A 24,813-nucleotide genomic window follows, 5' to 3' on the forward strand; every position below is an offset into this window, starting at 1 on the left:
GCCAGGAAGAGCAATTAATACGGGTCCTCCGAGAGCAATCAATTTGTGCTCTCCTTTTCATTCAGGCTACGCTTTAATAACATCATGAAAAATCATCTTCCACGATAACTATTCTTGCGAAACGTGACAAAAATAGCCAAAATGTATTTTAAGAGATTAATCAACGTAAATAACTTTTTCTCCCTCGATAGAATACACTTTTATACCGAGCGATATATATATATATATATACTGTCTGTTTGAGTAAGAGAGAGAGAGAGAGAGAATCTTTGTTGTTACAGCTATGATTTGCGAGAAGTTTCAGTGGAAAAATTGTGGCGAATCGATTGTGGAAGCTGCGTGGCTCGCGCCGAGGAATTTTCGCTGTCGCGCCTCTCGACCCAAATCACCCGAGCGAACGTCCAGTTAGTCGTCGATGTTCCAGGCTCCCAAAACTCGTCCAGAATCCTTGCGATTCCATGTCTCGCGTACCATATTCCCCTCTCCTCCAACCTACTGCCGCATCGTCAACCAGAACACGTCAGCTCCACCACCTCCCCTCGGCTGCCGATAATTATTAACATTATTGACACTGCATCGACGTTTCCCACGGCAATGACACTCGACTATCATGACGCGGAATTGAACAATTTTACTATCCATCCAATTCATTATTTACGTTAGATCAGCTTAATTGGACCGATTCACCCGACTCTACCAAACTTCAGAGTTATAAAAAGACTTGTCGCAGCATTATTAATAAATATATCATTACTAATATTATCCCAGCTACAGCGACATTGTTGGAGCATTTAGCTGACCAACAAACGAAACTCGAGCAAGAGAAATCTTTAAAAATGAAATACGACAAGGTCTGGCATTAGGTTGGTACTCGACTTTATTGGAACCGAACGAAGCGTCGTCTAAAATTGAAAAGCCATTCGGACATGGCTCTCCATTTAATAACTTATTTATTAAAGCATTATTCTTTTTACCCATCCTTGATTGGATCGATCCCAATACAGCGTCTATCTATTTTATACAAATCGATATAAATTGCATTACCGAGATGCACTATTTTTCTATTTTAACAAAGTCTAAAGAAAAGTTTTCATCAGTTGCGTCGAACGACCTTCGTGATCCGATACTTTCTGGCACCGAATTGACGCTTTAACGTGTGTGGTACACGCCAAGCTGCTTATTCGTTATCCAATTGAGCACCATCCAATCCAAGCATGGTAGAGCGTTTTGAAAACGTGTGCAGAATGCACGCAATGCGAAACTCTGCGTAGCTTTCGCGCACCAAAGTCCATCAGTGGAACGCGAAATGATACGAATATCGATAGCCAAGTGTCAAAGCTGTCTAAAGAGCAGCATTTGCGGGGAACCTACTAACCGTATCCCCACTCCACTCCTGTTTTCCTGATCCCACCAATAAACGGCCAGTCTCATTAGGTTAGTTCTGGAAAAGTCGACGAGCAGAACTTTTTCGATACATATATGCATGAAATATTTATGTGCCACCACCCTCTTGTAAAAAGCTTCCCAGGAACCTAGTTTATTATAGATACGACTCGATTTGCTTTCTCTGCTATTCCACCAATTTTTTCCTTCGATATTTCACAACCCATATAAAATTATCCACATTCCCAGAGTATATTAATAAACCCCAACCCAAATCCTTTAGCCTTTTCAATTGGCATTTGAGAATTAGAGTTTTATGAAGAATTTAGAGCAAAACCTGGTGATAATTAATACGAGAACTTTTATTTTACACCCTTTTTTAGTAAAGTAAAAAATAGCAGCTCGCTTTGAAATAGAGTGAGTTTTTACGTTGGAGGAAAATATTTACGTATATTTGGCATAGCCAAAATATCTATCGTTTTTAAGGGGATTGAATTGAAACAGTTAGAGTCAAATAATTAAAACAAACAGATATTGTTTAAACTTCATTAACGAGTAAATGTCGATATACGAAAAAAGAATATAGTAATGTATTAGAATCACATTTAGTTTAACTTGTTTCAATGATATTGTACTACATCAAAATTACCATAGAACTTTATGTAAATGTACAGAAATGTGAAGTTGACCTACTTAAATTATCAAATAACTCAAAAACCATCTACGTTATCGCGTTATAACATGCAAAGTGTGTAAAATTAAATATAACAAAACTTCATTAATATTTGTCTATTTATTCTATTTATAAATGTCGAGTTCACATTCATACTTCCGAATGTACTTTTACATAAGGCTTTGTGTCAATTTTATAATGTAGAATATCATATATAAACCTATTGCACAAACGTATTTTTGAAACACTCTATATTCCTATATCAGGATCTACTCGTTTAACGGAAAAATATGATTATTTGGAATGCGATAGCCTCCACTACTTTAAGCTAAATAAAAATACAATCTGCAACGGTTAGAAAGTTAAAGTGATGGTGTATAAATGATTGGCCGTTAAGAATTCGCACGGGGTGTAATAGCGGAAGGTTATAAACGTGGTTGAGTTTTTTAATGGGTCATTGGCGTAAGCGAGGTAGCCGGAAGTCATGCCAGCTGGCTGTTGATACTCGGAAGTTTCCACGCAATCCGCGAGCGGCTATAGTTGGATGTGCAGCAGAATAGGGAAGAGAGAGAGAGAGAGAGAGAGAGAGGGGGGGGGGATGGACGAGCTCGGCATCCAGAGCTATTATTGTCGTTATTGAGGCTGAAGCTTTCGCGGTTACGCTCTCTCCAGTATTATCGAGCTTCCGGTATAACGGCGATGGGGGCTTCTTTGTTCGGCAACTCGGTTTGTCGCGTATTGACCGACTCGTCTTTTTCTCCAGTTTCACCGCCATTGCCCGCCCCTCCAACCACCCCATTATCAATAGACACCCTAACACCCTAACGCTCACGTTCCTCCCACCTCAACTTCCGTTATTCTTCTCTTTCACCATACCATCTTGACTCCGTTCTCTTCATTCTTCGCCGTTCAACACCTCGACCCCTTTCTCTCCCTTTCAGCACCGTTCTTTATCGACCTCCCACTCCTGCGCGGCCTTTTTAACCTCCGCGAATGACCCCGAAAGCTCTTCCTGCATGGAAAAAGCCTAGCTCTAATCCCCAATTGCACTATTGTCATTGCAATCTCTGCTTCCATTGTTTCTTCTCTCAACTCCCCTTTCTCTCACCACCCCCTCCCCTCTCTTCGCCACTTTACGCTCCCGCTTTATTTTCATTTTCTCCATTATCTTTAAAAATGATCGAGATCTCTCGATCCTTCTCCAATGGTCAGTGCGAGTGAAAGTCCATCTTCCCGTAAATCTGGTTTCAGCGAATGATTCGAAGGAACGATATTACAGGGAAAAATGGAGAAATCAGAAAGTAGATATAAAGCAAATTGATGGTGGGAAATAAGGAATAATTTCAATCACTGCGTGTCGGGCGAAAAGGGATGGGGAGAGCGAGGTTGGGTGTTTTTTTTTTCAATTTCGTAGTGAGCTGCGTAGTCTCGCAGTAGACTGCGCAATTTGTCTTTGGGTCGTCTCGTGCCCCCGGGCACAATACATTACGCGTCTCCCCGCTAGAATCTACGCGCTAAAGGGGTGGAGAGGGATGAATAGCAAGATTGTCGAGGTAAAGAGAGGGGGAGAGAGAGAGTGGGATGAGGAAACCGTGAGAGAAAAATGAAAGAAAAGAGAGAACGGGAAAGAGAAAGAGTGAGAGAGAGGAAAGGCGAAATAGCGAGTGAAATGGAAAACGCCAGGGGGATGCTGCTATTCGACGAAGGGGGCGGGATCCGCAATTTGGCTCGTCATAAATACACTTTCCTCGCGTGCACTTTCCATTTCGCTTCTTCACACCACACCAACCCTGATTACCCTCCGGAGGTCAAACGAGCATCGAAATCTTTGCTTTTAACCTCCTCCTACCATTCTCTTAATCCAACAATAGAAAGCTATTTAAATTTAGCAATAAAACCAATCTACGATATTCCGTTTTTATTTTATCGGTTTAGTAAAATAGATATAAATAGATGACTTTTTGATCGGATATTCCAGTACTAAATCGGGAGAGAGCATTACTTTCGTTTTAAAAAATATGACCCGTGTGGAGAAATGTGAAATATCAAAAATTCACTTTCCTCGCGTGAACTTTCCATTTTGCATCCCCTCGTGCCAAGCCTGATTATCTCGGAGAGGTCAAAACGAGCTTGGAGCTTCCTTTGCTGGTAAAGCTCCGCTGCCCCGGGGCCCTCCCATTTCAAGTTCACCTCTTCAAAAATCACTCATGGATCTTCCTGCCTACCCCGGAGCTAATTCTCTTTGGATTTACAGCCACAATCTTTTCTGTCTCTTTTTCACCCTCAAAGCTCTTCCTACCCTTTGATCGAGCTTTATTATACGAGGCTTTTTTAATCGGACCATTGTCAAATGATGCCCAGCCTATTTATGCTATCATAAAAGCTCGAGTTTGTGGGAATAGCATAAATTATTTCGTACGAGATAAACGTCTCTCTCTCCATCTTTAATCCAATTGGAAAATGTCGAGGAAAATCTCGTAAGGAATTGCTACTTACATATCGATGCAAGATAGAGTGTTATTTGGTTACGTCTAGTTAGGGGACAGAATGACTTCATTGATTTCCTGGAAGGGCGTATAGCGTGGAAAAGGGATCAGCTGATGTGATGTTAGGGTAGAATTTCTCACACCATCCCTTCCAATTTAGATAACAAGTTTCGACCTTTTGGCTTAGGTATAGTCGACAATAGATCTCTTAAGCCGACTATCTACACTCGTTGAAAATATATTTAACCCACCTGACTCAATAAAGAAATCCGTTTTTTTTTTTAAATAAATATAGACTTATCCGAGGAAAACCCTTTTATATAGCTATTTTTTACCATTTAACGTTACATGCTTTACCAGACTTTATTTGAGCATTGCTGCGAAAGCTCTAAGTCACATTTTTTTGCTATATCTAATTTGTGCGACAAAAGTGATTTACTGCATGAGAAATGTAATTTCATATTTGATATTGGCGACAAATATTTAATATGCGTGTAAGCAAATTTGTTTCTCGTATTTGCCGATGAGATTATTGGAGAAAGTTCTCGTAGGCAAGGGAAAGCACAATAGCTTGGCGCATATATTAATTAAAAATTATTGACGATTTTTAGGATGAGATTGGTCCACGAACGATTAAACATTGTTGAATTATCGTTGCACTATCGCGATCCGCTTTAGCCTGATTTTTTCTTGGCACTTGGCCAGATAGTCTCTTTCGATTTGAGACGACCACCACCTGTACCCATTACCCCCACTCCGCATCTCTTTTCATTCTCTTTCATCCCTTTTCATTCCCCGACAACCTTCGGCGTCTCGGTGCCTTTTAAACGTTCCTGCCGTGTCTCAATCACCGACTTAATAAGAATGGATAGCCCAGATGCAAAGACTCACCCTAACTACTTCAGCCGATAGCCGTTAAGTTTTTACGCCTCTAATTTCTCCCCGTCCCATTATTCCACGATCTTATCAGTTTTCCCCTCCTCCTACTTCGTAAACCCTTCGCTATCCACCTGCACCCTGACAAACCCTTCCAGATTACCTCAAAACAGCTCGTACTCCAACAAATATTCCCAGAATTTTTCCAATTTGTAGCAAAAAATCTAATAAAGAAGATTTTCCAGGACAGAGAATGCAGGCAACCATAATATCAATTCGATTCGGAGTGGTTAGTCCACTCGAACTGTTACCAAAGTGATTTTATTGTTTTGGTTTAGTGGGCCTGGGGCTAAGAGAGGGATGGAGAGGGCAGGGGAGAAACAGAGAGAGAGAGAGAGAGAGAGAGAGGGGGGGGGGGGATGAAAATGTAGCGAAGTGGGTTGGAAGGAAATGTTGCAGAGTTCATGAGCGAAGAACAAGTTTCGACAGGAGGAGGTGGGCGTCGTAGGACGGGGTGCGAATACTGAAAAGGGCTTAAGGTGGGATTAAAGGATTGCGAGGGGTGACGGAGGGTGGCTTGCGTGGGAGGAAACGGATGAGGTGGAGGCCAGTTGAGCGGTATATCTTGCCAGGTATAGTGGCAAGTCATTCGAAACACGAAATGCCACTTACCCCGCACTCTTGTCCATTTTCATGAAATACTTTCTCGTCTCGCGTTGATTACGATTATCGAATTGCCAAGCCCAGCCTTCCATACACGCCGCTGGAATTCCTGTCGCCTTAATGAACAATTACTGTTCGATCAATGGTCCGGTTTTAAGCAGAAAACTTCTTTTTGCAAACAAAAGTAGCTTTCCATAGTCGCGATCAAATGTAATTCAAAAAATCGTGGAAAATACGTGAACTTGCAGTAGTATAGCAATAGAATATCCCAGCCGGGTAAAGTGCTGCCCTTAATATTTCATTTACCTTTTTCATCAGAATTCGCGAACAGTTGCCATAAAATACTGAATTGGAGATATTGCGTCATAATTGGCGAGACAGGTGCACAGGGGTGGCGAGTAAGATTAACCTGACAGTGACCCATCGTTGAAAGCGAAATTGAAAAGCGGACGTTACGTGCTCGCTTGTAATAAAAGGACAGATTGTCATCCGTAGTGTTCTAGTACGAATAGTCACGCAGCAACGCGGTTCTTTTTTTATCGTTAATATAAATCAGGAACACCTTAACGACCGTAATCGCGATGGTACGACTAATTTTTATTAAGCTCGAATCCAGTTTGCCCCTGATAAAAGGAATGTCCACCATTCAAGTAAAATACTTGGAGCTCTCGAGGGCAACAGAATTATTACATATATTATACCCAGCTCTTTTTACATTCTTTTATTCATCCAACTTGCTTTCATCGAAAACTTAATATACAACTTTAAGTCGGCTTTTTTAAACCACGTCGCAAACATTGATATTTCGTTGCTGTATACCTAATCCGTTTCCCCGCAACAAAAAGATTCTTACGTCAAGGATGAACCAAAAACACAAAAGCACATTTATCAAGCCATTCTTTATGGTTATAAGGCCAAGTCTTTCGTTACATTTTACCCCACGTTTATACGCAGCGGAAAATATAAATATATCCGGTAACGGGCTCCACGAGAAATTGACCGAGGAAAATTTAAAATTTGTTTTCCAGTGTCTGTTCCTTATTTCGGAGATACGCTAGGTAGGTATGATATTTTGCTTTATTCGATGTAAACTGAAATGTAGCTATTCTGAAGCGGGATAAGACTACACAGGCATATTTAAATACACAGATATATATGTATGTACATGTATATACCCTTGTCTTACTTGTATGTGTGTGTGTGTAAAACTTGATGCGCGCGCGCCACTGTATATGTGTGTGTATCTTTGTAGGACAGACTGGAGAGAATATCGTAGCAGGAGCTAGAATAGGGATTACGAAGAACTGAATATTTCATTACGAAACCTGCATGGAAACTTGTGGAATGATAATACTTTATCAGGGTATGTTCGCTGCAGCTAGGCGAACTTTAACCTTTCTCATCCAACCTCCTTCCAAGAACCAAGGATTATCCTTGCGAAAGAATATTTTTCAGATTAGCGATTCACATCCAGGAGCGATCGACTTGTGATTGAGTGTAATCACTGCAGTCAAGTGTATGGAATAAACGTGGGTGACGGAGGAGGGTCCCGGGGAGTTATGGTGAACGCAAAGGATTGATCAAACCCAGAGCGGACGCAGAGACAAATATGATGGAAGAAAAAAGTAAAAATGGATTAAAGGATAAATTATTGATATCAAGCTACGCAGTACTATGAAGCAGGCAGGTTTATTAAAAGGAATGCTTTTTCCAATGAGAGCAAAAAGTATTATTACCAGAATTGATTTGCATTGAGTCACGCGACCTACGATAGTTCAGCCATTCTTTACTCATCTCCCCCCCCCCCCCCTCTCTCCCTCATGTTTACTCTCTTAGCAAAGTCCGAGCTTTATCCGGAGATCGTTAATTCAATCAGCCCAGGAGACTCCCGAGGCCTAATTACCAGGCAAGAGCATAAAAACGTTTAAGCCGCAAGAGCATCGACCGTAATCAAATTGCACTCTCATGAAATTGATGAATTTTCACATATTAATATCAGCATTAAAGCGAAGCATTGTTGCTGTTTTGCGAAATCTGAGAGTAGATGCAGGGTGAACGCTATAGGCAGACAGAGATGGGGCATAAATTTATTATTAATAATATAATGCGCTTGTTTGCGGATAATACGAAATTAATGCTAGAGCCCAGCCTCATCGAGATTTCAATCCTGACGTGATCCGGGTGGCTTGGAAAAAGATAGGCTGCAGGTGGCTAAGGGGTGGGTTTTGGGTTGGGTTAGGTCGAGCGTCTACGCTACAAGACGAGCCTCACCAGTTTGCAAGTTCCCTCGTACGTCTTTGTCGGTCAATGATAAGGGCTAAGGGTTTCCTATCCCTTGTGCCAGGATTATCGACGTTAGCGTGCAGTTATCGACATAAATACTTTGATTTATTGGTAAACCTTTTTCCAAACACAACAGAGGAATAAATAGGAGATTCCCCATAGCTTTACAAGCTTATTCAATCAGCCCATAATTAATATCATGATTAATCGTCGAAACTTTAAAAGCAAAAACAAAATACAAGATAAACAACGTTGTTATGAGGGGAATATGAAGATTTAAGGGTAGACCAGGTATTGGCATATAAGTAGAAAAGTAGTCTCGAGGTAGTGCTTCTTTAAAATCGAAATAATACACACGAGAAAGTCTTAGGACTTGATTTTTTGCTGTCAGGAAGAGAGGCCGAGGAATGGAGTTTAAGGATTTTGGCACGGAGCGATTTTTTGATGTCTTTTCGGTAGAAGAACGAGGGAAGGGTATGCAGAGGGATTTTTGTCGTTGGATGGAGGTACACGAGATCAATTGTTAAAGATGGTACGAGGCAACGGTGGACAGTAGGATAAAGTTATCAAAGGCTGGACGGGGGAATCGGGAGTGGGTCGAAATAAAAGGAGTAAAGAAGAGGAAAGAGTCAGGCAGCAGTTATAGCTACAGGTCTCTATCGGGCAATTCTATCTCGCGAAGTAATCCGCATGGCGACTCTGGGAGATCCTACGCTATTCCCTTCTATCCTCTCGTGCACACAGTCAAGCAGCAGTTGCTGGCCTTGCTATCGCTCCCACAGGACGCGCAGTCGTCATTAATTCACGGTTTGCTTCCGTCTCATGGCCCCCTCCATCCCTTCCTCAGCATGACCTCTTACCACCAACCACTCACCCTTCAGCCTTCCAGATACTTATCAGTCCAACCCTGTCGTATTTCACTCTGATCAGAAATTTCACATCGACGCACATCCAACTATAATAACAACAAATCCTTGAAATCCTGGAAATTCTCCATTTCTGGCGAAAGACTCGAATATCAACCTAATTGTAAAGAGTCGTTGAAAACGAGAGGGGAGGGTGCGAAAAATCAGCACACGACTTGCGAGTGAATTGTGGGCTTAATAAAAGCGGTCGTCGTTAATTTTTACGACTTTTCAGCCACGGGCGATAAATATCGAACGAGCATTGTCATATATTCATCCCAATCGGAGTACGAGCAAGGGAATATGTCTAAGAGTACTTGGTCTATCCGTATGCTACAAAATTCTTAGGGAAAGCCCTATCAAAGGGGTAAGAATCGCGTAGCTCGTTAAAAATTTCGCAACGTTAACGATTTCCCTCAACGGAAGGACGGGTGTGACAAGGGATCTTGAAAACTCTGAATTTTATGATCCCTGAATGAAACTCCATACAATATACCATTTCATCAAATTTGGGACGTTTCTATTTATCATCCATTATAACCTATTCCTCGTTCATTCCGTCACCCATTCAGTAGCCGTCTATTACGTCGACTCGTACTACTAGTTTCCGTCGTTCATTGTCAACCGTCTTCGTCGTCGCTAGCTTTTATTCATTCCTCGCTTCTGCTGTTTCTTTTTTTCGTTTATTTCAGAGCAGGTAAAAAGAGGTCGACTAATGGTGGACGATGCTGCACGATTGTTTAGTTTGGGGTCGCAATGGCGCAGGTTAGCTGTGGTTGAAAAGGTGAAATTAGTTTTAACGTTTGCGATGAAAACGTTATTTAATTAGTAGCTAACCGTCAGGCTACAATGCTATCTGACGCCGGGAAGCGCGAAGTGCGAACACAGCAAAAGCGGAGAGAGTGCACGAAACTTTTTGCCTTCAACTTTCTCCTCCTCCCCTTTATCCCAACGTTTATCTCCCTGTCCCTATCCACCCCCACCCCCACCCTCCCTTTACGGGCTCTTTTGCCCAGCACTTTCCCGTACGCGCCACGATAAATCAATAATGAATTTTACAAAAATTAATATTTAAAAGCTGTAATTTCATTTCCCCTTAATTCAAGTCCAAATGAATATTCAGAAGACCTGAATATTGAAAGTGAAGGCTGAGCCCGAGGGCCGAAAGCTCCTAAGTACTCGGCGCTTAATTGAAAAATAGTCTTTAGCGAATTTCTATTTATTTAAAGAGAGCAACGAGAATGAATGGAATGCCAAATGAGAATGAGGAAAAGGATTTCCGGATTCCGTGAATCAAAGGGGTGAATGATAAGGAATGGTAAAATGGAGAGTGAACAAATTAGTAAAGAAAAATTAGGAGTAAATTTGAGAAATGGATGGTATAATATTATTAGGAGAAATTACACGAATGGTACACCTGTCTGAGAAAATGAATTGGATCGGAGTGGTTAAAGGGCAATGAAATTATTATTATATCGAAAGCTCTCAATTGGCTTTTATGACGCGGTATCCTTGAAATATCTGATATTCCTATTCGACTCCATCATTCTAACTTGCTGTACTCCGTTCCATTAAGCTAGACTACAGAACACCGGAGATTCGAAATTTAAACGATTCCAAAACACGTATAAACGTTGATTTATATTTCTTCGTGCAGAAAAAGTGCTGCCGTGTTTTGTTTTTCGGGATGTACGTATCGAATCGATTCTCTCGTCAATGACTTGGTTGATCGGAGTGGATCAGTTCGATTTTACATTATAATCGAAGGGAACGTCGAACTTTTCCAGTCGAGCAGGAAAAAGCGAGGCAAAGTACAACCAAGAAACGATATAAAAGGCCTTTTGTGAAATGGAAGCTGTTTTTCTTTATTTCCCAAGCTGTTCGATGGTTGCTCGATCAAGCTGCTAATCTCACGAGCCAATCTTGCTTCTGGTAAATTCGAGAAAGCGGTGGAGCGATTGATAAAGCGTTCGGGCGAATTTCGCTGGCCGGCGGAACAATGGTCGACTTTACTACTACAGAAACAAAATGGATGATTGCGAAAACAAATTCGCTCCGTAAAAACTTCACGCGCTCTCCTCTCCAATCCGTGTGGCGGCTTATAGCTACAGAAACATCACTGCCAGTCCTGATTGAAGAACCAGTCAGGCCGGAAATGACACGGCTGCCATCCCCTTTCACTCCTACACGCTTTTACGCTTTCCTCATTTTTCAATACAAAACGCTTGACGCTTTCCAAAGAATTCCGCGCGTTTTTCCCGCGTTAAAAACTAATCAATTTGCTAATTCTCCGTCTCCTTCAAATTATTTATCAATTCCACGCTTCATTTCTGGAGAGAATAAAACCGGAAATTCCGATTTTCAACACTGCAAGGAAATCCATGGCAGTCTAAGCGCAGTATCCATAATAGCGAGCGAAGAGGATTGAAAGGGAAATAAAAGAGGAGGGATGATGCTATACATATGAAAGTATTCCGTGATAATCTGAGCCATATTAATATTTATGCAGCCATCGAAGGCTAACAAAAGAGAACTTCCCGTCTGCGCTTTGATATTTCTCCATCCCTTTCTATATTCAAACCTCCCCCACTACTTTTCTCCCCTTTTTCTTAGCTCCTTTCTCACCCCCAGTGCTATCTTCATCTATGAGCATATATCGATGTCATATCCTCGAGAGAAATAAGCCAAGCCATTTCTGACGGTGATTTCTATGTACCCTTCTCCCTTTCAACCACCCCTTCCACTTCTCCTTCTCTTTCCTTCCACATACCAGCCCTTCTTCAAGTTTTCGAAAGAGGAAATGTCCTCTTCCGTGAGGTAACATTCGCTAATCCGTCACCGGTTTCTATACACGTGCTCGATATATTTCACAGCCTTTCACTCTGCTGAATACTACGCTCGACCCTCCACCATCAGGAGCCAACTACCCGCTTCTCCCATTAAAAGGCCCGCGATCAATTTAATGATTTCAGTTTTCCATCTTCAGAAATCTACTCTATTAATAGCACAAGATTTATCGATGCTTATAATCTATGATTTTATTTTTAACCAGATTTCACATATATATAATAAGTCTTATCTATTGTTTAGTCGCAACAACAAGGAGTAAAAAAGGAGGGGGGGGGGGATGTTGCTAGAAGTTGTTTGGAATTTCCAACAGCCACGTACTCTTTTAGAGGGGGTGAGTTTTCTCTGGAGCTCGAGGTGTGCCGTGAAATTGGCCCTACGTGCCCGTGAAACCTACCAACCTCAGAATGCACTTATTATTTTCCCCCCACCCTCTTACAAGTTTCTTTCTCCAACCCTCTCTTGGTCCGAAATATTCTACCACGCCAACTCTTGTATTTATTTCGATGCATCTCACGAAAAGAATCTTTCTCGAATGATGGAATTGAAAGAAAAGTCTGGAGAGATCAACTCTGATTTGGAAGGATTTATCCGGAACGTTATTCTTTTCCACTCGTAGCGGTGACTTCAACCTTCAATATAATCCTGACGAATGAGAAATTACTCGTTCCTTCCAACCTTGAATGAAACTAGTATCAATGTTCGGATTTCAAGACCGCCTTGCGTGATAAGTATTATGGATTTTTAAATTATACTTTGTTGTCGCGTTTTATTTAAAGATGATCTACAATCAGTGCTCATTGATTATTTTTCACTGGCAAATTATGCATGCATAAGGAAAAGCTGGATTTATTTGATTCCAACCGAAGGTCCACTCTTTCCATACAGGGCCACACACACACACATGTGCGTATCTCTCTCTCTCTCTCTCTCTCTCTCTCTCTTTTTCGTGCAGAATTCTGTGTATCAAAAAATTCCCACTAGTCGACTGGGATTTTCTGGGTACAATCCTCCAGCATATCGCTACTTGAATTATTTTCTGTGCGCAGCAGCTGATTCTCAGCTGCAACATTGCTTTGCATCTTTTGCGAAACAATGTAGGAGAGCTGCCAAGCCACGAATTTCACTTATTAGTTTCATGGAAAATTCTATGAACGGAATCCCTCGAAAGCTTGATAATGCATTTTATGAAAAAATTCCAGGAGAATTTTCTAAGAAAAGATTAAGAAACGGGGGGTTGATTGTAAAAAGGTGCACAATTTTTAGCTTCGCTAATTAAAGGGGAGGGGAGGGGGGAGGCTGAGATAACTCGATGAATCGGATGGTTGGAATTGGGTCGAATTGATGAACGTGGTAAGGAAGAATGGAGTTTGGGTAGATGAACAAATTGGATATGGGACGTAGAGATTAGGGGGGGTGATTAGTATGTAAAGGAGGAGAGGCAAAGAGTGACGGTTTAATACGAGAGACATGGGGAACAATTAGGTAGTCTGGTTATGGGACCAGATAAACATCTAGAGTAATGCACGACGTTAAGTCAAGCAACTTGAATGCTGGAAATTGTTGGACTCTGCCATAATGCGTGGCTGCTTGCAGAGGACTCGACAGTCAACCATACCTATACGAGTGCAAATGTTTACCGAATGTGTAGTGCTTTATGAAGAGGGAAGTAGCCTGGGACCCTGCGTTAGCCCCTTGCGCCACTCTCTTCCAGTTTCCGGCCTTTGTCATACCTATCATTATTACAATGACATTGTTGTCCAGCAGTAAAATAGGCTTCAACTAGGATACAGCCTAAAGGACAATAGCCATGCAATTATCGGCATGACTACATCAAGCCATCCCTCGCATCACCCACGTGCACACTCGTCCCTCCCTCGCCCTCTCATCCGGCCTTAATAATTATCCACCATTAAGCTTAACCTCACTTCATTGTTTTTCATATACCTCCATTCAATGGCCAAGGTCAAAATTCATCGATCAATTCTTCGGTGAAAATTAATTCTCCATAAGTAAATACTTGTCCAACTAATTGCTTGGAACAGTAAAGAGTTAATGATCGAAATAATATTAATGAAGCTGGCAGATGATGAAGCGTAGGTCGATTATAGTCTTACTTGATGAGCGGAATTCATTGGTAATCAGGAAAGTTGCTCGATTATTTGTTTCATTAGTGAGTTAACAAATTATGAGAGAGGGTGAGAGAAAGGGGAAGGGAGGGAGGGGTCCAGGATTTAACACGAGAAACAAAGCGCTCGAAGCTGTCGTTGCAAAAACAAGTTGCGGTCTAATTTTGCTTCGAAGCGTTATTAGAACATGGATTCTACTATCCTATTCTAGGTGTATACTAGTTTTATGATGAGCTTTCTGATATTCCGGATAATCACGAGGTACCGTGGAAAACTGTTAACGTTCCACATTTGCGAAAACATCCGCAAACTGCTCCCCTATTTAATTAAATCTGCGATTACGGAGTCATCGCAAAAAACTTTTCGCCCAGGTGCTGACGTGAATGCATTCGGCAATCTCGTCACTCACTAATTATTTAAACAAAAAGGGAAGAGCGAAACCAAGAGAGAGAGGGAAAGAGAGAAAGAGGGAAATGTCGTTGGTCGGTTATTAGATTTATCCCGAGGGTGGAAAATTAATTACGAGGATAAAAACCATTTAGGGTAGCAAGAGCTTTTTATGTTGTTTGCTCCGTATTTTGAAGATCTGCTTGATTTTCCGTTTGTATAGTTAATGAAAATTAATATTTGAGTGTTGGACACTAGGGTCGTACTACGTGGGATATCTCTAGCAAAGTGTATAAGGTGTGCAAGGACCCTTTCTACAGGAAGTCAAACTTTTTTAACGAGCTACAGCACAGAAAGCTTCGAGGACGTACTTAAAACTTTGCCAGTCTTTTCCAAGCCACAGAAACTCCAAAATAAAAAGACATACTCCCAGCTGGGACATTAACGATAATCTTCAAATATTATCTAAGTTCCGCAGCGACACCGATATCATACCCTTTTCAGAGAGAAGGCTCGGCTTCTTGAAATTATTGAACAGAGGAATTTCAAGGAAATTCTCTACAAATATACAAACTGTCCATAAAGAACCAATTTGCTTTCTCGACGAAGAACAAAAAACTTTATTAAACTGTAAAATATTAGAGCAAATAGTGATTTGTGACGAGCGAAGAGTAAAAATTCCATAAATTCGCAGTCTCAATTTATTTATCGCTGTTGAATGGAGGTGAGCTTGAAAAGAATTTTCGAATAATTTTCGCTGCAGAGCGTAAGTGGAGGTGTCTAAACAATGTCTCGTCAAATGTCAATGGTTTTAGATGTAACAGAAAAACAATACATATACGAGATGTCATTTGAATAATGGTCAATCTGAAATGTATGGATGGACGAGATAATATTGAGTAAAAAAGTCAAAAAGAACCAATTCGAAGTGGATGGTGAATGAAGGGGAAAACATGTTGAAAATTTTAATATTCTTGGATCAAAATTGCTTGTTTTTATATAATGATTGGACCGTGCGCAGCTAGAGCAATAAAACTGTCATACAATCTGTAGAGGAGATTCTTGTACCTTGGGATATTTTGCACCTTGGAACAAACTAATATCAAGAGACACGGAATTATAAAATGTTTAGCATAATATTGAACAAATGAACTTAAGTTATTATCGAAAAAAGATAAAGATTTTATTTTTTTTTGGTTGCTTGTTTTTAGAGACTTTATCCTGAAGCTTATGTCTTTATGCTGATAGTGTTCCATTATTGATTTTTATTAATAATCTGATGAAGTTATTATTATTGTACTAGAAAAAATTAAAAAGTTATTTTATATAATTATATATTATTACTATTTGGTGAATTTCACAGTTAATTTGTGTTCTTATTTGGAAAACTGTTATATTTTATAAATACAAACATTTTTCTAACTTACTAAACCAATTTAAAATTAGCAAATGATGTTTGAAAGCTAAATTATCTGTGAATAAAATAAGTACATAATACATTTAAAAAAAAAGTATCTCAAAGTATAAGGATATTCCGTAGTTATATAGTTTCGATATGGTCCAAAAATGACTACTGTGGAATTTATTATTAACACAAACCCTTAGTGAGTAAAAAATGACGCTGTAAAACTGAAAGTAAGGATTAATTGTTTCGCACTGAAGAATTTTTCTTACCTTGCTTGGCAGAGCTACTACAAAATGTTCTGTAAAATCTCTCAGAAACCTTCAATTAAAGTCCATTAAAGATTTAAGAAGGTTTAAATTCGTGTGACATTAATAAGACGAAATTTAATCCTTAAAGTATGAGCTATCCAGAAGCTTTTATAACTGAAAAAAATTCTATGATATCATCTGGAATAAGAAATTATGAATAATATATGTATAGGTGAAGTCGTTCTTCGTAGAAAAAGAAGGAGAAAAATTGATTGACTTATTCCACTTAACCCGAACATTTCTTTAGAAAAGTGAAATATTGATTTATAGAACCTGTATAAAAGATAAACTGAAACAAATGTAGCCATTGCATAAAGTATGGACAATGTAATAGCTTTGATAATTATAATAAAGCTAAAAGTTGTATTCGACGCTTTGCAACTGTGAACTTATTACCAAGAAAATTTGAACAAAGTGGGAAGTATTCTCTCCTTATTATCATCATTAACGAACTTTAACGAATAATAATTACGGATACTTTTTATTCTTGCTCGCTCTCTTGGAAATATCAGATTTTGGATACAGGGTTGAAACAAATTAGAAAGATTAACGCAATCCTGCCACGCCCATCCGCTTGGCGTCCAAAGGCTCAAAAAATTCGTTTAAAGCGTAAAAATAGTGAGATTTAAAAACGAAAAAATAATTGCCATCGTTAAAAATATCACATTAATATTCTACTATTCTTTTTATTCCTGTTTATAAGCCATATGGATTAAGTGGGTAATCAGGGGTCATTCTGGCTGCCAATATTAATTTGTAGATTTTTGTCGACGATAGTCGATGTCATTAATGAAGAATTATGTGGCGACGCCTCAGAATATCGCAATGTGGTTTTCTCTGGAAGATTATGGTAGAATTTGAAGGGAGGTAAAAGTTTGTGCGTATCTGTTAAGGCGATTCCGGGGGCAGGAGTACCTCATTTTCACCCCGTTTTCCAACTTTTCCATCCCAGCACTACCCGCAGGTGGACTAAGTGGTTATATCTACTCGTCAAAAAACTTTTTCACCCAACTTTTCTTCCTATCAAGACGCGATATTCTTGTGTGTCGTCGATGTTTGATCAGACTCCTCTTCTTTCTTATTATTTTTGTTCTAATCGCCTATCTCAAAGTGCTGAAATGAGATCCTAATTGTTTTATGGAATCCAAAATGAGCAATACCTTTGATCTCATTCTTTTCATTAATAGCATCACTGACATTCAGATATATTCTGATACTGCTACACAATTCAATCACTACTATACCAATAAAACAAACTGCAAAGATTAATCACTCGCGTGGAACATCTGCATCTTCGAAAAGCTAATCAAGATTATTTTGAAAAAAAAAATGAAGATGGAAAAAAGGCATATAGGAGTTTATATCGGGTCTTCGATCCACTTGGTAATACGGTTCTTAAATCAAATTTCCTTTTCGATATTAGATTCTTCCAGATCATGGATCTTGTATCTTAACTCCCATCTGACCTTTTCATCCCCTGGTAAAGATTTCTTTTTTCCCCCACGTCACCCCCGCAGCGATTCCATCCATATCCTTGGAGGATGCGAAGCGGTAATTATTAAAGGCAGAGAATTTAAACGGTTCGCGTTTCTTCTTTGCGAAGTCCAATTAAATCCGGAATACACGTTGGAAAAGTGGCTTACTTTGTGGGGAGGAGCATGAATTACAAGTGTCAAATCTGTTGAAGGGTCTTCGAGGAACGAACCATAAGAGACTCTCGTTTCTCATCATCATTGAGACGGATCTGCAGACGTGTGCTAGTATCTGTTTCCATACAAATGTGTCTGTCTCCCTTTCTGTAAATGTTCCCCTAACCCTGCAAGTGTAATCCCCCCTCCTCATCACACACATTCGACTAACCATACAAAGCCACCAAACGATTTGACTAGCTGTACTTTTTCATCCACATATGCAGCTCCCCATTTACACCTCTGTGTGACACAGAGTGTGGAAATGTATTGGTGACTCTGGGATGGAACCTCTAAGGTGTGTGCATACATATATGAGTATACGGAGCAGGGAAAACCTTAGAGGGAGAATGTTAAGCAAAGATTTGTTCTGGCTTAATGAGCTGACTAACGATAGTAATGTTAGAATAGTGGACAGATTAGATTTCAACAAAACAGTGCTTTCAGTTATTTGTTATTAAATTGCCATTCTTATTATTGACTTCGTGAAAACTTATTGAATGTGTAATTATTTTCTTGGCACGCTACACTTTTTCTAACTTTAATTCCGAGATTGATTCGCCAGGATTAAAAATTAAAAAATACATTTTAAAATTTGTTTTTTTATGATACAAACCAGGACATCATTAAATAGTAAAAGTAAAATAGATCATACGGAACTTATGTCTAAGGAAAGTCATTTCTATGTTTCTATACTTATACACTTCAATGTGAGTTTGCAAAATAAAGGATTGAGTGAATAGATTTATAACAATTATTGCTTTTATCAGCATGACTTGTGTGTGCCTCATTATCATCGAAAGACTAAATATAAAGTCGACAATTTTATTTTAATAAAAAAATATGCTTTCATATATTGTAAATTATGCAATTATAATACGTTATTCTTGGAAAATTTTATTCATATGCTCAATATGCTCTGAAATATGTTATAATAACAATTCTGGAGATAAATAAAACTTCGTATATTATACGATTTATATATAAAACATCCAATCTAAAAAAGTATACAAGATAACTAAAAATTTACAGGATTTTTGTGTTATTTGCAATTATAATTACTAAAATGTTTTGTTTCTGCTTTTTTAAACCTTCAAAGATATGAGCATTGAATTAAAGCTATTTTTCAGTTTAGTGTACCTTTTTCATCAATTTAACGATTTGAGAGCTTATTCGAAATAGAAAAAGACATTAAAAGATATTCACTGTTGGTTTAGAACGTTAACAATGAGAAAAAATTTACTGCTTTTACATGCAAATCCAAGAGTTTTATTTTACCATAAAAACTTCAAGTCTCTTTGTACACATTATGAAATGTCTTGTTTCCATTATAAATTTGTGTAATTATAACACATTACAAAGTGTGTTCAACTAAAGAAATAAAACTTTCGAACAATAATGTTTCATAATTACATAAAGTTATTTTGGAAAAAATAAATACCATAATGGTACAAAGAGACTATAAGTCTTTATAATAAAATAATAATTTTAGATTTGCATTTAGTGATAAATTATAAAGATTATGAAGAATTATTTTTTCAAATATGCTCTTCCATCTATTCCTCTATATTCTTTTAAAATTCCATTTAAATAGATTAAACCACTTTTTTGAGAAAAAATACTGTTTAATTTTGCATTTTCTTTTATTTATTCAAGAAACAAGATAAAATTCTAATACTTCTAGGACCAACGTATTTCATTTTTATTAATGTATGTATAATTATCATTACCATCTTTTTGAAAGTTGAATAAAATGAATATGAAGATTTGTGAAGAAACAAAAAGTTAATCTTATAGTCACTCGGGAATTTACCATTGATTAAAATTCTTTAAATTGATGGAAAGTTAAGGCAGGAAGGAACCTAGATAATTGTAAAGAATTTCGGGTATATAACACAGACATGAATTTGAAATATAACGCTATTAGTAGAAAAAAGCAATAGGGTCGTTATTAATTCTTTCTTTACAATGCTTTAAAAATCCTTAGTAAAGTCGACCATCAGTAGTGTTCTCATCGATCCAGTCGAGATAAGACAATACACGAGTAAATATAGCGGGATATTTGTACTCAACACAACTTACGACAAAAGACAGAATACCAACAACTGCCGTGTCACTGCTCAAAGGACCACCATCGTCTCCCTATTAAATTAAACAAAATAAATAAAAGCTGATAATTATAAAAGAAATTTTAAAATTAAAATATTTTGACTTACGTGGCAAGGTCCTCTTGGGGATTGAGGATCAAAAGCGCAAAGATTTTTATCAGAAATATTTATGCCAAACATCCCATACACTTGTTCGCAATAGCTCTGATCAGCTATAAGTAATTCAGCTTGTTGGAAAGTATTAATCATAGATAATTGTCCCTATAGTAAATAAGCAAGAAACATTTTTTTCACACCCTAGCATACTTTAGGAAATTCAACCATCCCTTCCATGCTAATGTAAAGTACAGAAACTAGACAGCGATATTACGAATTTAATTTAACCAATCAGTCGTTAAATCAAGTTCCCACATTGTGTAAAGCTTGGAGACTTATAGTATTTCATATTTTCCAACTATAAATATCAACTTACGTGATTACCTCCCCAACCAGAAATAACAAATGTACTGCTAGGGTTATAAGAATCGTTTACATTCGGCAGGCGAATTTTTTTAATCCACGGTGTTAGTTCGAAATACATCTTCAACTGTAAAAGATAGATACAATTTCGTTTTTTATCATCATTATAACAAACTAACAGATTTAGTAAACAGAAGTATTAAGAAAATGTATAATTAAAAATGCTTACTTTTAATACAGCAATATCGTTCTCCCAATGGCCATCACGGTTGAACTCTTTATGAATAATAACTTTTTCAATTTCATGCGAAAAAATTCTTTTCTTATTAATAATGTCTCCAGCAATGACTATAATATCGGTTGCGTTTTTATCATTTACACAATGTGCTGCAGTAAGCACATAATTTCCATATAAAGCCGAACCCCCGCAAAAGTGGAACTTTGTGACTTTAACCAGAAGTTTTACCTACAAAATGCAAAATTTGTAATAATTATATAGTTTTCTTATAGATTGATGATTGGTATAAAAATACAGTGATTCATACTTGAAATGATATTTGGCCCGACATTACATTTCGTTCATTCCAACTGTTAAGGGTTACGTCATTGTATACAGCTATATGTAAATTACAAATTAAGTTATTGACATCTGAAGATATATCGGTATAAAAGCTATCGGTAAGTTGGAAATACATTTTTATTCTTTAATTATTTAATACGATTAATTTAAATAACTTGTGAAGCCGTCAATAAAGCTAAAAGACAGAGAACTGTATTTTTCATGATCAATCAGATGTGGAGAAAAAAGAAGACTGTCACAATCACGTCGAAGCGGTATACTTGTATAAGTTTTTTATATTTTCAATATATTATCAACACTGCTTGTGCCGACATTAGACGTAATAACTTGGTCCACCATCTTTTCTTATGTTTTGTCTGCAAAACTTTACTTACTGATTTAACTATTAGTAGAATGCAATAATAATTGAAATATAAATAAAATCTGATATAAAAGTTCTTTATTCGAATAAATGAAAGCTAATAGAATTAGTAATTACACAGCATTTGGAAGCAGATATATCTAATCATTTTATTGTAATTATATAGAAATATTCTGAAAAACTTATCAATTTATCTTGAAACTATTAGAGTTCACATAGGTTAAGCACTAAGAAACTGATACTATTACTGCGTTGTATTTAATACTTTTAATATTTTAATTGTAACCCGCGCGTGCGCGAATAATACATTATATCGAGTCTGCACGACTCGATATTACTTGTTACCTCGTATGTACTAAATTATACATAACCAGAAAGGAACGTCACGCGCATGCGTCCAGCAGTGTGGGTTAGTTGAACGCTCATATTTCAAGAGAAACTAGATAAAGACAATCAATTGATAAGCATACGAAATCCGTTAACGAACAGTATGAAGCTATTAATATCTTGTTGCATGGTAACAGTTAAAAATTACATGTGCGGATGTAAGATACAATGAGAACTTGTAGTTAGAAGAGATTTTACGATTTGCGGAAAAATTCAATTTTGTTATGTTCTGTTAAAAAGAAACTTTATTTTATTGATTTAACTATCATTGGGATGCAAAAATAAGGATTTAAAACATAAATAATGAATGATAAAATATTTATTATTTTAATGTGCGAAACTTAATAATTTCATATCATTTGAAAGCAGAATATCGTTTCATAGTTTTATAGGTATTCCGGAAAATTTGTCATTTTATGCTGAAACTATAGATAAAAACAATCAATTCTACCAGAAAAAATATAATATATCAAATAGTTATTTCGACACTATTTGACGAGTAGCAAAAAACACAGGGATTTACGATTTGACACATGCTAAATTCTTATACTATATTCCTATACTATCTCCCATACCAGAGCTCATATAGTATTCCCTTCTACTATTCCTCATACTAGAAAGTTTAGCCAAGACACACAGAGTGTCCAGAATTCCTATACTATACTCCCTTGTCAAATATATATACATATAGGTATATTACTAATAAAAAATTAAGAACTAAAATGGGTTTCTTATACAATGCATATTCATTTCTTTAGAATTTTTTAGATTATCTGAAAAGAAAATGTTACATTTGGAATAAGTCTGTGCAAAAAAGACACTCTTTATACTTACTTTTATAATATGTCAAAATTTCATTTAAATAGGTTAAGTCATTAAAAAAAAACAAAAAAAAACAATAATTTATACATTTTTCCTTTTTATATTTATTCAGAAAAACAACGAAATACAAAACATGTAGAATTAACATGTTTCATTATATTACCGAGATTAATACGTAATCCCAAAAGATCATTTAGATCTCTAGACTGATCTTGTTATTATCTTTAGTAATACATATAATCAACACCGTAACAAGTAAATTTTCAAAATAAATTGCATCCATCAGTCAGGTAATAATCAATAGCACTCATGTCAAACTATTTTAATAGAGGAATGGAGGAAGCAACTAGAATACCTGTAGGATTTTACTAGTATGATGAATTAGTTCTAGCCGAGCCTCTCTCGTTGGAAAAATAACATGTATTTTTGTAATTAATCACAGCTGTGGTTTTTTTTATTGAATTAAGATATAAAAAAAGGTATATACGTAAATGTATTTTTAGTATTATTTGTTATACATATAGACATAAATTCTCGTAATTAACAAATATTACAATACGTATTGTTTTTGATCCAGTCTAAATAAGGCAATACACTAGTAAATAAAATGGGATACTTTGTCTCAATACAACCTACAGCAAATAATAGAACACCAACGAGAGTTCCGTTTCTGGTCAAGGGACCACCGTCGTCTCCCTATTCAATTAAGGAATTAGAAACACGTGTGTCAATAATAATAAAGTACATTTTAAAATAAATATATTTAGACTTACGTAGCAAGCTGCTTTCGCAGATTCGGGATCCAAAGCGCAAATATTGGTATCAGAAACATTTATTTTAAGTTCATCATACATTTGTCTGCAATAGCCCTGTTCAGTTAAAACTAGCTCTGTCCGTTGTAGCATATCATTTATTTGTGGGTGTCCCTGTATTAAAGAAACAGAAAAAACTCGTTTTATAGATCTTAGTATAAAACCTCGAAAGACTTATAGTATTACATGCCTTTCAACCGAAAAGGCAACTTACGCGAATCGTTCCCCAACCAGAAAGAACGTATGTATCTTTAAGCTCAAAAGTGTCGTTTTTGCTTGGTAAGCGAACGTCTCCAATCCTTGGTGTTATTTCAAAATAGGTATCCAACTATATAAATAATATACATAATTCCATTTTTCATTTTACTCATATTGAAACTGTAGGTTTGGTAAACGGAATTATGAAACAATAAGTGTGTAATTAGAATACATACTTCTATTATAGCAATATCATTACCCCATTGGCCATCTCGATTAAACTCTTCATGAACAATAAATTGATAAATTTCACGGGAATAGACAAAAGATTGTTTGTTAAGAACTCCAGCTATGATTAAAACATCGGATGCTTTTTTATCATTTACACAATGTGCTGCGGTAAGGGCGAATTTTTTATTTATAACCGTGCCTCCGCAAAAATGGAAATAGGTCTGTTTGTCTTGAAGTGATATCTATAAAATAGGAAATTAATAATAATTATAAGGTTTTCTTTATATAAGCCTAGTAATTCGCATAAAAATATAATAATACGTACTTGAAATGGAAATTCAAATGCTTCTGCATCATGTCTATTCCTGTTTGTTGATTTTAGGTTATTTGGTAAGGCTTGAAATAAATTACAAATTAATTTATTGATGTTCGACAAAATATAGAGATATATAAAAACTACTGAAAGCTGGGAAGAGAGAAATTTATTATTTAACCTTTTTAAATTCTTTAATTTACATACCTTGTGAAGCCGCAACTAAAACCAAAAGACAGAAAACAATGTTTGTCATGATCAGTCAGGTATGTAGGATGGAAGAAAACTGTTACTATCACGCAGAGGCGATAAATTTATATCAGTTCTGTATAGTGTCAATATGTCGTCAAAATTGCTAATGCTGATATTGGATATAATGATCACTTGTTCGGTCATCTTTTCTTATCTTTTATTTATAAAACTTTGTTTAATCACTTAATATCAATGGGATGAAAACTATTATAAGTAGTTATTAAGCAATATTTGAAAGCAAATAATTATTTTGTTGT

At 37.1% G+C, this 24,813-nt stretch overlaps 3 protein-coding genes across 6 annotated transcripts in view; 1 reads left to right on the top strand and 2 right to left on the bottom strand.

Moving 5' to 3' along the window:
* dpr12 (defective proboscis extension response 12) overlaps window positions 1-24,813 on the top strand; it is a 175,993-nt gene that overhangs the window by 39,250 nt on the left and 111,930 nt on the right. The window lies entirely within an intron of this gene.
* LOC136774334 (chymotrypsin-2-like) lies at window positions 19,676-21,740 on the bottom strand. Of its 2 annotated transcripts, XM_066728558.1 has the most exons (6): window positions 21,555-21,740; window positions 21,146-21,216; window positions 20,830-21,066; window positions 20,614-20,727; window positions 20,250-20,402; window positions 19,676-20,175 (listed from the first exon to the last, which is right to left on the bottom strand). In XM_066728558.1, exons 2-6 carry the CDS (start codon window positions 21,167-21,169, stop codon window positions 20,017-20,019), a joined length of 687 nt encoding a protein of 228 aa, XP_066584655.1. In that variant the 5' UTR covers window positions 21,170-21,216; window positions 21,555-21,740; the 3' UTR covers window positions 19,676-20,016. The 2 variants fall into 2 exon arrangements, with proteins under 2 accessions (XP_066584655.1, XP_066584654.1); XM_066728557.1 differs by having other exon boundaries at window positions 21,146-21,740.
* On the bottom strand, window positions 23,226-24,600 carry LOC136774277 (chymotrypsin-2-like). Its single transcript, XM_066728465.1, has 6 exons — window positions 24,512-24,600; window positions 24,317-24,387; window positions 23,997-24,233; window positions 23,777-23,890; window positions 23,524-23,676; window positions 23,226-23,446 (listed from the first exon to the last, which is right to left on the bottom strand). The coding sequence occupies exons 1-6, from the start codon at window positions 24,558-24,560 to the stop codon at window positions 23,291-23,293; spliced, it is 780 nt and encodes a 259-aa protein (XP_066584562.1). The 5' UTR covers window positions 24,561-24,600; the 3' UTR covers window positions 23,226-23,290.

Source organism: Prorops nasuta, unplaced genomic scaffold (assembly GCF_024137725.1).
Source record: "Prorops nasuta isolate Cenicafe-Biocafe unplaced genomic scaffold, Cenicafe_Pnas_1.2 PNAS00006, whole genome shotgun sequence".
NCBI classification, from domain to species: Eukaryota; Metazoa; Arthropoda; class Insecta; order Hymenoptera; family Bethylidae; genus Prorops; species Prorops nasuta.